This window comes from Colossoma macropomum, unplaced genomic scaffold (assembly GCF_904425465.1).
Source record: "Colossoma macropomum unplaced genomic scaffold, Colossoma_macropomum, whole genome shotgun sequence".
In the NCBI taxonomy this organism is placed as follows: domain Eukaryota; kingdom Metazoa; phylum Chordata; class Actinopteri; order Characiformes; family Serrasalmidae; genus Colossoma; species Colossoma macropomum.
Window position 1 is genome coordinate 14,553,079 of NW_023494803.1, and position 18,746 is coordinate 14,571,824.

General features: G+C 38.6%; 1 protein-coding gene across 5 annotated transcripts in view; it reads left to right on the top strand.

Moving 5' to 3' along the window:
• The window catches only part of LOC118823270 (gephyrin), a 222,694-nt gene that overhangs the window by 82,869 nt on the left and 121,079 nt on the right, over nt 1–18,746 (top strand). For 3 of the 5 annotated variants that reach the window (XR_005008518.1, XM_036592743.1, XM_036592744.1), the window contains exons 7-9: nt 5,713–5,985; nt 6,298–6,414; nt 17,012–17,143. Coding sequence is in view for 4 of the 5 variants with exons in the window: in XM_036592743.1 (XP_036448636.1) it covers nt 5,713–5,985; nt 6,298–6,414; nt 17,012–17,143 (522 nt within the window). In the remaining variant the exon portion in view is untranslated. The remainder of the gene's footprint in view (nt 1–5,712; nt 5,986–6,297; nt 6,415–17,011; nt 17,144–18,746) is intronic. The other 2 variants (XM_036592745.1, XM_036592746.1) reach the window with 1 other exon arrangement.

Below are 18,746 nucleotides of genomic sequence, written 5' to 3' on the forward strand. Positions count from 1 at the left end.
TAAACTAGTACAATGAAATTTGCAGAAAATTGTAATTTTTAAGTTTGTGTGCCTCTTAGAAAATCAACAAAATGTCATTTGACCAAGGGTGTTCAAACCAAGTCATTGCATATGATTATATATAGCCACAGGTAAAAGGTGTCAACATTTGGTGTCAATACTGTATTATTATGTAAGGATCAGTGCTCAAAAGAAAACAGAAGAATCAGTGTTTCATCAGTCCGCTCATCCCTTTCATAGAGACCTTACAACATGGCAAAAAAAATCAAGTGTGAAGTCTGTGTGATTTCATTGGATTGAATAAGATTGTTACCTTTCTGTGTCCAGTCAGAAAACATTATTTAGAGCTGAATACTTTTTTAAACATAGCCTCAGGGAGACCTTTTTTAAAAAAGTCTATGATGGGACAGAATTGTATAGAAGGTATGGAGAAATCCCAGGCCTGAATAGATTGATTCTGATTGATGAATGATGGAGGAATATGGAAAGTGACAGTTGACTGCACTTAAGTAAGTACAATGTTGCGAACAGTCTTTAGTAGAAAGCATTTATCATGTTCAAAAATACCTGATTTGGTAGAAGGAAGATGCATTTAAAACATAAAAGAACTCAGCAGAAGCAGTCCATGCAGAGCTGTGAGAGCTGAAGGGCAATCTCAAACTAATTTTGTGCTCCTGCAACCATTTCTGTGTGGATTTTGATAAGTGTGTTGAGGACATTGTCTAGCTGAAAGGTCCACCAACAGTCAAGTTTCTGCCAGTTTTTCTAAGCCTAACCCACATTTTTACCTCAGAAACTGAAAATAGACAGCTCTTTCAGGTTTAAAAAAAAAAAATGAAAAGTAGCTTTTCTAAAAATCTTTTTCAGGACCATCTTGTCAGGCCTGGCATCATTAACAGTGCTTCTCTTTGATTTTCCTAAATAGTCAGGATACCTTTGTCCTGAAAATGTACAAAACAAACATACACGCACTCTCCATCATTAAGTAGCATGCGTTCTCATTGGAGTGATTGAGTTAGGCCACCTGCGTTAGCCATGCGCACACCTCTTATCATACATTAGCCTCACAGAATGGAGGCTGTCCAGCCACTTTAGAAATTCTATTAAATTTCTGTCAATACTATGACATGATATGAGTGTCTTCCCAGTAAGGCTTGTGGAGGAGATAATAGGCTGTCATTAGAGTCCTGGTGCTAAAAGCTTATGGGTTGTAGGCTGAACTTCTCTTTTTGGGCCTGCCCAAATTATGTCCTAAGCCCTTTAGCCCTCCCCCAAGTCAGTTCTTTGGTTATAGCAGCAACAACTCAAGAGTGCTCAAGAACATCTCCCATTCAAAGGATTTGGCGTTGTCCCTTTTAACTTATTAAAATCTACCAGAGTAGTTGGGCCACAATGGATGTCCAAATTGGGCATGGTAAAATGTAGCAACTTGACAAGTAGGCAGCTGTAAGTAACTTCATCCGCTATGATTGGTCCTAGCCTGTATTGCAAGGATTTTTAGGGTAACAGACCATGGGTCTGCATCGATGCAGGCTTCTCCTGGGGGTGCATAGAGGGCACTTATGAGCACCCCTCTGAACCCCAAAATGAGAAAGTGGACACTCTATGGCCTTGCATTCTGCTGGGCCATGTGCAAATGAGGACAAGACTCAGGGGTGGTGCCACACCTCCAAAAGTGGTGGGGCAAAACATTGTTTCCAAGTGGCTGGTTGAGTGACGAAATGCAATTAGGCCACTGACTAAAATTGCCTTTCATGTCATGCTAAGAACATGTCTTTATAAACTTACTCAGAGGTGGGTAGTAACTGGTTACATTTAACCAAAGTACATGTACTTCACTAAAATACTGAGTATTTTTCAAATCATATTACTTTAATTTCAACTAAAGTGAGCAAAGGAATCTATTTCCTCTGTTACGTTTTAGTCATTCATATTTAGATACTACTTCCATTTTTTGTATGTGTTCAATTTGTTTTGATGGAGGTAATACAGCTTTGTGATTGGTTACATCCTGACTTTGGAGCTTCTGTATTTTAGACCAAAAGAATCCCAAATAGAGAACAACAGAGGCACACAATCTTCAGTTCCTGTGCTGAAAAAATGCTAGATGTAGTAGAAGTTTCACTGTAGTACTGAGTACTTAAGTAGTTTTTCATCCTGCTTCTTTTGCATTTCTACTCAAGTTGTTTTGGGGAAAGTACTTTTACTTGTGTAATTATTTTTTGGAAGTATCTATACTTCTACAGCTTCAGTAGCTGCAGCCTCAGATAGCAGTATTTTTAGCTAACATCTCTGAAGAACATCAGGCTGTTTTCAGGCCCAGTTTATTTTCTAAAAACGCAGCAGAGTTTTTCATGATGTATCTCTTTCATTTGGTTCAGATGGCGGACTGTAAGGGCTAAAGTGGACTAAATTACACACGTGGTGTTTGTTTATTGATCAGAAGTTTAGCAAGCGCTCTGTTACTCTCACATTCACCACCATGAAAACAGAGAAACATAAAATAGAGACACCTATCGTCTATGTGTATACCAGTTTCAATTTAAGGTCGCTGATGCTTGGCAAAAAAGATGCTCCACCGTCCATGTACCAAAAATCTAACGCATATAATTATTTTATTGATTCTCTCCCGTTATTTACAGCAGTGCGCAATGCAGGAATGATATGAGCATTTGTAAAGTGTAAAATGTTCGAGCAGCAGATTGTGTAGACAGTACTGCGAAAATGTGCAGTTGAAAAAATGTGCTCTGGTTTTGAATTCCGTTGAAAATCACAGTGGTTCAGTTGTTTGGTGCGGATCTGAATTTGGGTGGAGTCAAATGTCAAAACCGAACTAAAGAAAAAGTTGTAAAGGTCCGTACCAATCAAGGCAGGTCTAAAAGCTCCTCCCAGCTGAAATAATATTCTGATTGGCTCTGCTGCTCAATTTTACTAGTCTTTGCTCAGTCTTTTCGTGCTGGTCAGCACTTCATGCCGTCAGTGGCGGTTTTTATGTGCGCAAACTGAACTCAAAAACAGGTGGGGCGTCGTCACAGTACTGTGAAAGTGGTGGGGCAAATGCCCGCTTGCCACCGTGGTTCTGGTGAAGGGAGTTCGCAATAGGACAGTACAGTTACGCCACTTATCTAGTCACTCACACTTGGTCACAGGAGAACAGATCACCGATCACTCCACTCGAACAAGGAATGTATAACTCCACGTTTCAGACATTGCTAAAGTATATTTGGTGGCTCATTTAAGTCGTTGCCCCCTCCCTCTCTAATCATGTTGAATAACTCTCTCTGTCGCTCTCGTGGCAACAGCAGAGTAGTGTCGCTTTCCTTGCAGTAGAAAACGCCACCAGGGCTGTCGCTAGAATGTGTGAGAATGGTGTATTATATCGAAAATGTATCTAACATTTCTTGCAGTTCTGTCGAGGAAAGTTATATCACGATAATTATCATTTTATTGTCCAGCCCTAAGTCCAAGTGGATTTTGGATTTTCCGCCTGAATTTTCATGCCCAAATCTTAAGGCAAATTATTCAGTAACTACATGAAATGAATATAAATTGTTTTTCTGCTCACAAAGTTGACCGGTTACAGTGGGCAAAGAGACATAAAAATTGAAAGTGTGTTATCTGGTCAGATGAATTTGATTTCTGCCTTTAAGCCTTTAATGAGGACTGTGTGCAATGTGTGGTTCAAGCAGGAGGAGGCTCTGTGATGTTCTGAGGATGTTTTAATTACGTGGGAACGGGTCCTTTGGTTGAGGTGACATTGAGCTGCTGGACAACCAGGTTCATCTTGTCTTATTGATGTCATCCAGAAACTTGTTTAGCCAAATCGAATCACAGCTGTTATTCGTGCTTGTGGAGGTATTTCATGCTATTAGGTATGTTTCAGTCACAGGTGACTTATGAATATTCATAATTGTAATTCGTAGTTCGTATTTCGTAGTTACGGGACATGACTTATTTGAAGCCAAATTTTCATTAGCTATCCTAAAAATTTACATGGAATAGAGGATGACCAACACAAACTGCAGCAGCAGATGAGCCGTTGTCTCTGACTTTACATCCACAAGGTGGACTGACAAGGTGGGAGTGTCTTTAATGACCTGCACATGAATTTCCACTGATATGAAAATCTGCTTTTGTTATTCCTTTTTTAAAAAGAGGAGATCCTAAAATGGTCCATTTCTAGACTTAGCAAAGATTTTAGAATCTTTTGTAAGTTAGCAGCTGAAGGAGTTATTAACAGTGAATAATATCCTCTCTGATAATTAATCTGGTTTTAGAAAAAATATAGTACAATCGCAGCGACGCTGAAGTAATAAATGATACAGTTGTTTTGTTAGATAATGGGTATCATTGTGCAGCCCTTTTTACTGATTTATTGAAGGCTTTTGATACAGTGGATCATACAATCTAGACTTCTAGACTTCTTATGTGCATTGGATTGTTTGAAGACACCATTCTCTGGTTTGAGAATTATTTATCTAGTCTACTCCTTTGATGGTGTGCCTCAAGGATCAATTTTGGGGCCTCTGCTTTTTACTGTATATGTTAGTAGCCTTTGTCATAACATGCCAGTGCAAATTTTTATTATGACACTGATGATACTCTCTACTTTTCAGCACCTACTCAAAATCTCAACTCAAAAACTCAAAAAGGTTTTGTGTAACCTACAAGATGATTTTAGTATTATACAATGCAGATTTTAAACTTGCTTGAAATGTTGACAAACTGAAACAATGTTGTTTACAAATTCAGGGAAAAACCTTCCATCTGTGACCACTTTAAAGGGAAATGTGGTTGAAAATGTGTCTACATACAAATATATCTTGATTTAGTATTAGATAATTCTTTGACATTTAAGTCTCATATTTTGCACATGGTACAGAAATTGATAATTAAATTAGGATTATATTTTAAGAATCAGTCTTGTTTATGTTTTGAATGTGAAAAAGAAACTTGTTTCTGCTACTTTTCTACCAATTATTGATTATGGAGATGTCATTTACATGCCTGCACCTTTGTACTGCTTACATACATTAGGCATTATTTATTTTGGTGCTGTCAGATTTATTACTAATTGACGGTCAGTTACCCACCACTGCATGCTTTATGAAAGAGCAGCTTTTTCCGTATTGACCATGTGTAGGTTAATTAGTTGGTGTGTATATATATATATATATATATATATATATATATATATATCAGAAAGGAACCACTTTCAAAATGCTCCACATTGAATGCACTTAACATGGAAAACTTTTAGCTTTTAGTTATGCTGCACAATCCAATCCACTTTTTTGTTTTTGTGGGACAGTTTGTGTTGCTGACTATCTTGGCCAGGACACCCCTGTAAAAGAGACTTTTGATCTCACTGAGATCTTTTCCTAGTTAAATAATAATAATAATGTTTAAAACTTAAACTTCAGTTTTATATTCATTACTCTAGTACATGCCAATTGTACAACATGTTAAGTATAGTAATATATTGTAGATTTAGTATCCTTTCCACATGAGTAAATGCTCAGTTTTCCTGCCAAATACAGAAAAGTGATCTACAGTTTTTTACATTGTTCACTGTATTCATACAGTAATCTAGTACATATATAGACATAGAGTAGATTTAGTACCACTTTTTATGAGTAAATTTACAGTCATATTGACAAAGCAATTGTGAACCACAGTTTGCTCAGAGTTCAGCACTCGTCTTGCCTACAGGAGTGTTTCCAGTTCATCCTGCCTGCTCTACCCCATGCTATTGACCTGCTGCGGGATGCCATAGTGAAAGTAAAAGAGGTGCATGATGCTCTGGAGGACCTGCCCTCACCTCCTCCACCTCTTTCACCTCTACCCGTCACCAGCCCTCACAAGCAGACTGAGGACAAGGGTGTCCAGTGTGAGGAGGAAGAGGAAGAGAAGAAGGACAGTGGCATCGCCTCCACCGAGGACAGCGGCTCCTCTCACATCACAGCGGCCGCCATCGCTGCAAAGGTGAGCACAGTTGATGGCTAGCATTAATCATGTGCCTAGTGTGCTGGACTATGTGGCAGCACTCTTGGCCCTTTTAACTCTCCTGTTTGGCATAAACATTTCCTCCTAACTGCTCCTGTTTGGCGTATGCTAGTTGCAGTTATGCTAGCCCTCTTTGTTTCACTGTTACTCCAGTTAGCGTGGGTTGTTAGCTAACTGCTGCAGGTATTCATGATAATGTTGTTTTTCTGGGGTTGTTTGAAGCTTTACTACCATCTTCCCCTCCTATTTTCAACATGTGTATATGTTCACTTGTGCCATGTTCACCATCAGAGTATGAAGTCCCATCCCAACTGTGCTATTGTCATGGCCAAAGGTGGGCAGCCCCTGACTGGCTTCATCCCTTTTACCACACTCCCCTCTCATTTCACCTGCTCCTGTAGCAACAAGGTAGGTGTTACCCATTCACCATTTCATCCATGCATCCTCCCCTCTCTTTCATTGGTCTGATTCAGGTCTAGTTTGAAGGACAACCAATCAGGGGACTTTAAAATGTAACTTGAAGGCACAATACAGTGCTATGAAGTTTTTGCCCCCTCCTGATTTCTGCTATTTTTGCATATTTGTCACACTTAATTGTTTCCGACCTTAAAACAGAATTACTCTGTCAACCAATTAACCAAATTTAGTTAATTTTTGGGATCAGTTACACTACACACACCCAGACTCAAATGCTGTCAGCCTTGTTGAACCTTATCAGCAATGTGTCATAGGCTAAAAGGTTTCAACAATCAGCGCACTGTGCCATGATCAAAAGAGATGAGAAAAAATGTTATTGGAATAGATCAATCTAGAAAGGGTTAGAGAGCCATTAAGGCTCTGGCACTTATAGTTGCCAATAACAAAAACGTGATAGAATTTGCAATTAATTATGTCTCATCAGCCCTCTCTTCCTCTATCTCTTTTACTTTCCTCTGTATCTCATTATAGCAAAAATCGGAGAGATACTGTATGAAGCAACATTATGTTTGTCAATAGTATGTTTATGTTCATAAGTAATTTTATGATTTAAATCTGATGAAAACTTCTTTATTGTGTACAGTCTGGCAGAAAGAAAAAAATATCATTTTGCCGTGTTTTGTGCATTTCCTGAAAACTCTGGATTGTTACATAACTATCCTATTCATTATGTACAACGCCCTCCACAAATGTTGGCGCCCATGGTAAACATAAGCAAAATGGGCTGCAAAAAAATTCTTTATTTCTTATCATTTTGATCTTTCATTCAAAATATTACCAAAATCTAACCTTTATTTGAAGTGCAGTGATTGAAAGAAAACAAATTATCATGAAAAATTATTTTTTTCTCAAATCTGTGTGCCACAATAGTTGACACCCCTAGAAATTCTTATGAGTAAAATCTAACTGAAATATATTCCCATTCATATTTAGTTTTTAGGTTCACCTGAGTCATGACTTCCTGTTTCACTGGGGTTAATATGAGGTGACAGGCTAAATTCCCTTAGTCATCTATTGCCAAGAAAAAAGATTGTTGAGCTGCACAAATCAGGAAATGTTGAAAATGCCCATTTCCACTATCAAAGCAGTAATTAGGAAGTTTAAAGCCACGAAAGATATTAAGCATCTGCCAGGACAAAAGTGACAAAAGACACAAGTGACAAAAAACACAAACTGCACAAAGTATTTAATGAAGGGGTGTCAACAATTGTAGCACACCATACATTTGAGAAAAAAAACAATATTTCATAATACAATTTTGATTTTTCTTTCAATCAATGTACTTCATGAAAGATCAAAAGGATAAGCAATAAAGAATGTTTTTTACAGCCTGTTTTGCTAATGTTTACCAGGGGTGCCAATATTTGTGGAGGGAACATGTGATACCCTGGAGGGTGTAGGCCGAAGGAGTACAGAGGAGGTGGTGTCAGAGGTCTTTTATTCTTTCTCTCAAAAAATGAACAAAAATAAAGGGATCCCCTATAAACAAGATAATATTGAACTTGAGGAGGTGTCCCATGCTATTTCCTTGAATATCTTTTCTTTAAATCAGATGAATGGACTGTTTTCCAAGTTTTCGTTGTGGTCAGCATAAAACTGAAAAACAGCAATATCCCAATAATAATATACAGTAATTAATTACAAGAAAATCTGTACACAGTCTGAATTTGCTGTTTATTATAGTGTATATAGTCACACAATGTTTTGGAATAGTTTTGGCATGGTTATGAAAAACTTTAGTTCAATTTATCAATTCATTTATGGAAGCGTATATTTGGTAGCTTGTTTTCTGCATCTGTTATTTGTGTTATGTAACAATTATATATATGTACAAATTATACTGAATTTGCTACATTGTTACAGACCATCTCATTATCTGACCCTCCACCAGGGTGCACCAGGGACCACAATTCAAACCCACAATTCAAAAGTGTAGCAACAGCTAGATCTCTCCTTCAGAACCCTCTCCCACCAACAGAAATGGACCTTAAATCTGCATAAAATGGTGACTGCTGCAGACCCTCAATTTGAGCTATTACATTAAACACTAGGAGGGGCTGGACAGCCAGGACTGAGTAATTAGGGCTGAACGGTAGCAGCTGTGGGTACCATACTTAAGGGGTGCTCACATGCCACTTGGTAGAGGTCTAAACTCCTGCAGATCCGACACAATATCTTGCAGCGCGGGACAAACTTTCAGCGGGCAGAAATATTGAGAGATCCTGCAAATTAATGAATAGCCTAAATAAAGTAGAACAATCACTAAATCATATATGTAAACAATATAACAGTAAAACAGTTCAAATTAATAGTCATTCTTGAGCAACCGATCACGTGAACAACACGCAGATTCACTTTCAAACAGGCTGCGCGCATGAAGCGGCAGAGTCCTAAATACACTGAAATAAGCCATGAAAATTAATTAAAAATTAAACAGAACACCGTATAGAAAGTCAACAGCCACAGCTGCCCAGCAAAACCCCCAAAATAACCGCTCTGTGGTTTAATTCCTGCTTTATGTTTAATGGGAATGGGAGTTTGAGTTCAGTTTTGAGGGTTCTTAGTTTGATTCATCCTTGTAAGCCTTTAAGTTTGCACGCCGTGGTGGCAACGCAGTGATTGAGGTTTTGATCCTCAGTCCTCGTGACCCGTCTCTTCCCTTGTTTTATGCTTTTCCCCCTTTACTTCATTTCTTGTCTAATTTCTATTTTTCCCATTTCTTAATTTCTTTCGTTTGAGTTGCATATTTCTCCTGCTGCTCAGTTGCTCTGCATTTGAGGCTGTCCTCTATTCTTCGCCGGGTGGTTCGTCCCTTAGCACTCCTGACTACTGACACCAGGGTTGTGAGTTCGATTCTCTTTCAAGGTGAACCCCCTGGTGCTTTTGTTTGTTAATGTTGTCTATGGTATGCCAAACACAGTCAGTTGGAGCAAGAACAGTTACTGACCTTCAGGGACAGCGTTGAACTGATATTATTCTGGAATTTATTCAAATACCTTCAGAGTTTTTGGAAAGCAACAACAGATTAAAAGAACTATTTGTTGACTCTGCTCAAACCTGGCAAGGAAGCGAAGGAGAGGCAGAAGGGCCAGGACACTTCTAAGGCTGAGACAGCATGGGTCTCAAACACCATCTTTATTTCTGTCCAGTCTGTAACCTCTACACAGCTCACTGTCTGCAGCTGGATAGGTGCAGATAGTGAGCTGCACCTATCCAGCCTTCAGCTGCACAGATCAGACAGAGATGCGGAGCTCAGTGGCAACACCAGGGGAGGAGGATTCTGCTTCTATATCAACAAATCCTGGTGACAGACAGCATGTCACTTGTGCCATGAGAGAACATTTTGGAACATTGTTACACCACTATTAAAAATGCTTATCATGCCATCATGCACATGCTTATCATGCCATCATGCACAGTACTCTGTCATTCTGATCACAGTCTCCTTCACCTCATCCCAACGTACAGGCAGAAACTCAAATCCAACAAGCCTGTGTACAGTGAAGAAGTGTACCAGTGGAGACTTGAAAAGGTACAGGGCTGTTTTGAATCCTCAAACTGGACTGTTTTTGAAGAGTCGACAGGCAGTCTAAATGATAATACAAGATGGAGAAAGGGATTAAAGCAGCAAATAACAAATACTCAAAAAAGCTGAAACGCCACATTGTTGCAACAACCTAACTTCAGTTTGGAAAGGCCTTGAAGAGATTGCTAACTACAAGGTGAGCAAAACTTCCTTTTTCTGAATGACTGCCAACTTACCAATGACCTGAATGAGTTCTACTGCAGATTTGAACATACAAAGGACAATCTTCAGACTCTATCTGCCAGTCCCCTGCCCTCCTCCACCACCCTGGCTCTCTCACATACCCTTTCTCTTACCTGTCCTGGCTCTCTCTTTCCCACCCTGACTCACCTACCATTTCTGTCTCACCTCTGCCCCCTACTCATCTCACCATTAACAAGCAGGACGTTAACAGGCTTTTCAGCAATCAGAAGGTGAGAAAAGCTCTGGGGCCAGATGGAGTCTCTCCATCAATCCTAAAGCAGTGCTGTGACCAACTAGCATTAATTTTACCAAAATCTTCAACAAATCACTGGAACTTTGCTTTGTTCCTACGTGCTTTGAAACTAAAACTAAATCTACCATCATTCCAGTCCTCAAAAAACAAACATTACTGGACTAGTGGCCCTGACCGCTGTCGTCAGTAAGGTCTGTAATTGTCTGGTCCTAGCCCACCTGAAGGCCATTAAAAACCCTGTGCTGGATCCCCTGCAGTTCACATACATGGCCAACAGGTCTGTTGACAGTGCGGCCAACTTGGCCCTGCACTTAACAGGCTACAGCATCTTGACAGTCCTGGAACCTATGCAATAGTTTTGCTTGTGGGCTTCAAGCTCTGCTTTCAACACCGTAGTCCGAGTCAGATCTCAGCTGTCTGTGCCAGATCCCATCTGCCAGTGGATCATGTATTTCCCAACAAACAGGCGACAGTGTGACTACGAAAACACACATCAAATCCTCGGACCTTCAGTCTTTACCCATGACTGTGTCTCTGAAGAACCAGCTGTGAAGATCCTGAAGTTTGTAGATGACAAAATTGTGGTGGGCCTCTTGTGGTGGGATGAGTCTGCCTACAAAAAGGAAGTTGAGCAGCTGGTCCCCTGCTGCTCATTACACAAAAGACTGTAGAGATGGTGGTGGACTACAGGTGCAACCCTTTCTCCCTACCCCCCCTCAACATCAATGGAGTCACTCAAATTTCTGGGCACCACCATATCCAGGTACCTGAAGTGAGAAAGTAGCATGCGCTCTGTAGCCAGAGGGCACAGCAAAGAATGTTCTTCCTGAGACAGCTGAATTCAACCTGACGCAGAGCCTTATGCTCCAGTTCTACACAGTGAGTCCATCCTCACATCATCCATATCCATCTGGTTTGGTACCTCCACCTTACATGAACGAAGTCCAGCTCATTATCAGGACGGCAGAGAGGATCACTGAATGTAGTCTGCCAACGCTTCAGGATATCTACAACAGGAGGGTGACAAAGTGTTCTGGCTAAATTACGGCTGACCTCTCTCATTCTGGACATCGCCTCTTCTAGCCACTTCCTTCTGGTAGAAAATTCAGGGCCGTCAAAACTAACACAACCAGATATGCTACCAGCTTTTTACCCAGAGCTGTAGCAGTGCTAAAAACAAAAGTGGACAGCTTGCACTTTAAACAAAACCATCAAACCTCCATACTGTATTACAGTAACACCGATGTAACATATTTGCACAATTGTGCAGATGTTACATTTTTGCAAATGTTGATTTCATTCCTTAATATTCTGTGTATAATAGTTTTTTATATGTCATCAGACCTTCATATATATAGGCATTCTTATCTGCATATATACAGATATTCATAATTTCTTCAGCTTCTCCATGGCTCTTCATTATCCATCATTCTTTATTCTGTTTATTGTATTTTTATTTTAATTCTCCCTTAGCTAAATGTCTGGTTAACGTGTCATACATGTGTGCACTCTCCAAGACAAATTCCTTCATGTTTCACATACTTGGTGAAATAAGGTGATTCTGTTTCTGATTCAGTATCTCTCTTATTAGCTGTTACAATGCAATTAAAATGGCGATTGCAATGGTGTTAGACAGGGCAAAGTTGTGTGCTGTCCACTGGGACTGCTCCTAACATGGACATCCTGAGATGGCCTAGGTGGGAGTGAGTGTTATAATTAGTACAGGGTTTGCTAGCATGCTAGGGAATTAAAGCAGCTTTAGAGCTGCTCTTTCCTGTGAGGCCTTACATTAACCCCAGCGTTAATTAGCGTTATGCTAAGTTTTGGCTCTGTTACGTAAGGTCCCTGGGCTGCTGGCTCTTTGGCCCATCACACTCTCTCTTAATCCTAGTTTGGTTCTCCCAGGCAGCACTGCGTATTGTCTGCTAGAATTGCAGATCACAGCATAAGACTAGAGGCACTGTCTGTCTAGACTACTTAAACCCACATTGTACTTAAAGTTTACATGGTGGTTTTTTGCAGGTTTCCAGATTTAATGTCTTCTTAGACAGTGAGTAATGTATATATTCTCACCAGCCAACAACTATAGCATTTCTGAGAAACTGATGCTAACGCTGTAGAAATGTTCCTAATGCTGCATAAATGTTTAGTATACAAAACAGAAAAACAGCAACCATCTTCTGCACATATAGCATAATGGTGATTACTGCAGATAATAAGTTGGATGTGTCTCCCGGTACTGGGGGTGTGTAAAGCATGCCATCACTGGACTCAAATTCTCTGAAGTATTGAATCACCTACTTGAATGCATAGAGCCAGCAATAAAGTTTGGTGAAGGAGAGATAATGGTCTGTGGCTGTTTTTCAGGGCTTGGGGTAGGCCCTATAGTTTAAGTGAAGGGTATTGTTAATATTACAAAGACATTTTAGACAGTTATATGCTTCATGCTTTGTGGCAACAGTCTGGGGAAGGCCCTATTCTGTTTCAGCACAACTGTGCTACTGTGCACAAAGTGAGTTCCATAAAGACATTGGCGTGAAGGAATTCCACTAACAATTTACAATACTGTTTCATAGTTAATAAGTAACTAATCAGGAATCAAGCAGGAACCAATAAGTAGTTCTGCATTAATGCTTAAGTAACTACTCTTAACTACCAAGGACTACTAGTTAGCTACTCAGTAGGTAACAATGAACTAAAGATTAGGGTAGTTTACTATTAACTAAACAATAACTACTGAGTCTCATAGAGAATTTCTATTACCTAGAATTAACTATGGTTTCTTAGAATAACTACTCATAAATTACCCATCAATTCAACATTAATTGCTCAATAGCTGAGTCTGACAAGGTTCCTGCTGAACTACTAACTGATGTAGTGTATTCCAACACTTCTAACAGTAGTGAAATACACTACACAGTGTGCAGTCTCTACAATATAATGGATTATACCCTCCATTTCTGTTCACCAAAACAGGTATCCTCAGAGAAGGCTGGGGCATCACACCAGACTGTAATGATTGGTATCCCTCATGTGTTTGTTTTGATCAGAAACCTTAAAAGGCTAATGTACATTGCAGTGTGAACCAGTTTGCACATCAGCCTATAAATGGGACAACTGCTAAAATACTTCACTATTCAGTAGACCAGTCTGCTTACCTCTCATATTTAGAAAAGAAAACACCATTCTTTTCTGCAGGAGCACATGTGCCAGTGTTTCTTCTGAACAGTAGTTCTCCTTTAATGTCCTCTTGAGGGCAGGGTCAGTTGAAGAGAGGGCTCATGGAAATACCTGACTGTGTATGTGTCCTGCCTTCAAATTCACTTGGTTCTACATATTACCAAGTGATTATGTAATTATTGTCTGTTAGATAATGAATGAGGTGTTGCTGTTCTTCATCAGGAGCTAATGATGATCAGGATCAATATAAAATGAAACAATGGTAACTCACTATTAATGAACTAGGAGTTAATCATGATCAGGAACAGTATTATAAAGTGAAACACATGGTAACTCATTACTAATGAACTAGGAGTTAATCATGATCTGGAACAGTATAAAGTGAAACAAGGTAATTCATTACTGATGAACTAGGAGTTAATGATGATCTGGAACAGTATTATAAAGGGAAACACATGGTAACTCACTATTAATGAACTAGGAGTTAATGATGATCAGGAACAATATTATAAAGGGAAACACATGGTAACTCATCATTAATGAACTAGGAGTTGATGATGATCTGGAACAGTATTATAAAGTGAAACACATGGTAACTCATTATTAATGAACTAGGAGTTAATCATGATCTGGAACAGTATTATAAAGTGAAACAAATGGTAACTCACTATTAATGAACTAGGAGTTAATCATGATCAGGAACAGTATTATAAAGTGAAACACATGGTAACTCACTTTTAATAAACTAGGGGTTAATCATGATCAGGAACTGTGTTATAAATTGAACTACATTAGAAATAAAAAACCCCTAAAGAAATTATGTACTGTAGTACAAAATTAATAATAAAGAAATTTTGAAAAAAGTAAGAGTAAATAAGTTACTTATTTACTCTTACTTTTTGTAAATAAGTTACTTGGCGTTTCTGTTGAGCGCCCATGAAGTTTTTGCTAGTGCTGGAAAAGGAGAGCAGTTAATCTGCGTTCTCAGTGCATTAGTTTGATAATTCTGTTCATATTTTAATTCTGACTCGCTGTATCTCCTGATGTGTGATGAGTGAATCAGACTCATGGCAGACCCCCGGGCCACTAATGTGAGACTTTCAGATTCAAGGGTTTATTCAGACTGCAGCACTAATGTAGATACACAGTTAACTGACTTGCTAACTAATCTCAGCTAAGTAGGTACGGTCTTCTTGTACAATGTCTATTTTACCATGTTGTTTCAGAATTATAAGCACATGTTAGTGCTTTATTAAACCTAAAGCTGCTGCTGATGTTCTATTATGAGTGCATGCTAGCTTGCTAGTTAATTTAGCTAATGTGAGCTAAGCTAATAGGCAGTAAAACGTTGTGCCTCAGATATGAAACAGAAATGTGTGTAACTAATGTACTAGCAGAATATACTGTGATTGGTCTCAGCTCTCAGACTTCCTCCTTCAGTAGTTATGACAGAGTTTGATTTCATTTTGTTTGGGTGTATTATTTTCAGTGATATAGCTAGCTAACCCAGGGATGTTTTCACATTTGGATTGTTCACAAATAAAAAAGGATTCAATAAACAACTTATTTACTCTTTACTCAAAATGTCTTTACTAATATTTTTTGTACTACAGTACATAATTTCTTTAGGGGTTTTACTTTTTTCATGTAGTTCAATTTATAATACAGATCTGATCATGATTAACCCCTAGTTCATTAATAGTGAGTTACCATGTGTTTCACCGTATAATACTGTTCCTGATCATCATTAACCCCTAGTTCATTAATAATGAGTCACCATGTGTTTCACTTTATAATACTGTTCCTGATCATGATTAACCCCTAGTTCATTAATAGTGAGTTACCATGTTTCATTTTCTAATATTGTTCCTGATCATGATTAATTCTTAGTTCATTAATAATGAGTTACCATGTGTTTCACTTTATAATACTGTTCCTGATCATAACTAACTCCTAGTTCATTAATAGTGAATTACCATGTGTTTCACTTTATAATACTGTTCCTGATCATGATTAACTCCTAGTTCATTAATAGTGAGTTACCATGTGTTTCCCTTTATAATACTGTTCCTGATCATGATTAACTCCTAGTTCATTAATAGTGAGTTACCATGTGTTTCCCTTTATAATACTGTTCCTGATCATGATTAACTCCTAGTTCATTAATAGTGAGTTACCATGTGTTTCACTTTATAATACTGTTCCAGATCATGATTAACTCCTAGTTCATTAATAATGAGTTACCATTGTTTCTTCTATCTTGTTCCTGATCATCATTAGCTCCTGATGAAGAACAGCAACACCTCATTCATTATCTAACAGACAATAATTACATAATCACTTGGTAATATGTAGAACCAAGTGAATTTGAAGGCAGGACACATACACAGTCAGATATTTCCATGAGCCCTCTCTTCAACTGACCCTGCCCTCAAGAGGACATTAAAGGAGAACTACTGTTCAGAAGAAACACTGGCACATGTGCTCCTGCAGAAAAGAATGGTGTTTTCTTTTCTTTAGATGAGAGGTAACAGACTGAACTACTGAATAGTGTAGTATTTGTCCCCTTAGAGGGATACCAATCATTACAGTCTGGTGTGATGCCCCAGCCTTCTTTGAGGATACCTGTTTTGGTGAATAGAAATGGAGGGTATAATCCATTATATTGTAGAGACTGCACACTGTGTATTGTATTTCACTACTGTTAGAAGTGTTGAAATACACTACATCAGTTAGTAGTTCTGCAGGAACCTTGTCAGACTCAGCTATTAAGCAATTAATGTTGAATTGATGGGTAATTTATGAGTAGTTATTCTAAGAAACCATAGTTAGTAAGTAATTCTCAATGAGACTCAGTAGTTATTGTTTATTTAATAGTGAACTACCCTAATCATTAGTTCACTGTTACCTACTGAGTAGTTAACTAAGAGTCCTTAGTAGTTAAGTGTAGTTATTTACATGTTAATGCAGCACTACTCATTCATTCCTAATTAGTTCCTGATTAGTTATTTATTAACTATAAAACAGTATTGTAAATTGTTAGTGGAATTCCAATGGCATGCACACAGCCCTGACCTCAAGGAGGGGGGCATGCCATGCCCATGCCCATGGTTTTGGAATGAGATGTTAAACAAGCTCATGTAGGTGAGATGATCAGGTGTCCACATACTTTTGGCTATATAGCGTATGGTGAGGAAAAAGCAACCAGGCCAGATGGTCAACTTCAGTTTTCAGTGATATTATGGCCATAGTTTTTTGTATATTTTGTATATTTTATATTTTGTATATGTAATATATGCTTAAATGTAATGTCTCTTTACTTATAGATTCCAGACTCTATCATATCACGGGGCGTTCAGGTTTTGCCACGGGACACAGCCTCTCTCAGCACCACGCCCTCAGAGTCTCCACGTGCTCAGCAGTCCCGCCTCTCCACTGCTTCCTGCCCCACCCCCAAAGTAAGAGTCCACCTGTTTTGCCCCGTCACTGCACTCTATGCTCTCCGTGGCTTTATACACTATATGCTGCCACCTCATTGACTGCCTCGACACTGCCTGCATTCCATTCCAGACAGCAGCAGTTGAGCTCAATGAGCCGTCTGTGAGGAAAGGCATGGCTTCCTATGTCAGGAGGGTCAGCTTTGTTGCTTTACCTTTTTTGACTCGTGTTGAAGCTTTAACTGTCTGAATATGAATGTCCTGGTGGAGTGCAGGAATAGTTTTGGCTCCTCATTTTTTTCCTCTTTCTTTTTTTATTTTTTTTTTTGTTATTTTATGCTAAAAAGTTTGAGAGTATCTTTGAAGAAGTACATTTTCTTCCCTTCTGTCTTGAATGCCTTTTTTGTTCTGTCACCCCATGTTCCAGTGTCACACTTTCATCTTATTTTGCACTGGTAACTAAGCCATGGTGTACAGGGATGGTGAATGCTCACTACTGCTGAGGCAAGCATGATTACACTGGAGCAGTTCTACTGTGTTAAATGCCGATTTGTCAAATGTGATTATAAGTTTTAAGATTGAGGAAATCTTTTACAGTGTAGTGATCTTTCCATTCCGCGACATGGTACCGCTTTAATGGGTGTTTAACAATTATGTGTTCCCATCATATATATGTTAAAGCGTGTGAATATGGGATTTGAGAGAATGTGCATGGTTGACTCACAATGTGACATAGTGTGGGTGTGTGTACAGGGCAGAGATGTGAGATCTTAAAGAGGAATTCCACCAATTTCTTAAAATTTCTGCATAATTCAGTGATTGAGATGTAAACAAAGTCATTCAGAGTAGTATCATGCAAAATGGTTATTTGTAGAGGAGCATACTGACTTTGATTTCTTTATAGTGGTGGTGATAGGAACCAGGGATCACAATGTCTACAAAACAAATATAGCCATTTTAGCCGTCAGTGTACATACAAGTGTGTGGGTAGTTTTTATATGTAAATCTGAAAAAAGAAGTTTTTTTCAGAAACTATTTTGCCTCACAACATCATGCATGCACTTCTCTGCCATGAATGGATTTTGAAAATACTTTTTAATTCAAAACCTTCCCAAAACAAGTAAAACAAAGTCTCAGGCATCAGGCAGCGTATTCATAAACAGATCGTATAATAACTTTCTGTGCAGTAACCATTAGAGGCATCAAAGTCTTCAGATCTCTGATTCCTATTACCACTACTGTGAACAATTTTGACAGAGGATTTCACATCAAACCACTGATTTTGTTTACGTCTTGACCATTTAAATCATCAGAAAACCTTTTTACTTAACTCTGGGGCCTTATTACAGAAACGTCCTATCTTTTTGTTCTGAGTTAAAATCTGACAAGGTTAAGACATGATTTAACTGTAATTTTATCATATATGAGAAGCAAATCATATCTTAATTGTTTTGTCTGTTACCAAGCAATCAACGATATGCACACAGCTGAAAAGTAGACATGTAATTAAATCAACAAAACCAAAAATGTAAGTTGTACATTTTATGCACAAGTCTAGTTAGCTAGATGGCTACCAATGTAAATATGTCAAAACAAAAAAAGGTGAGATAACTGGAAGCTTGAA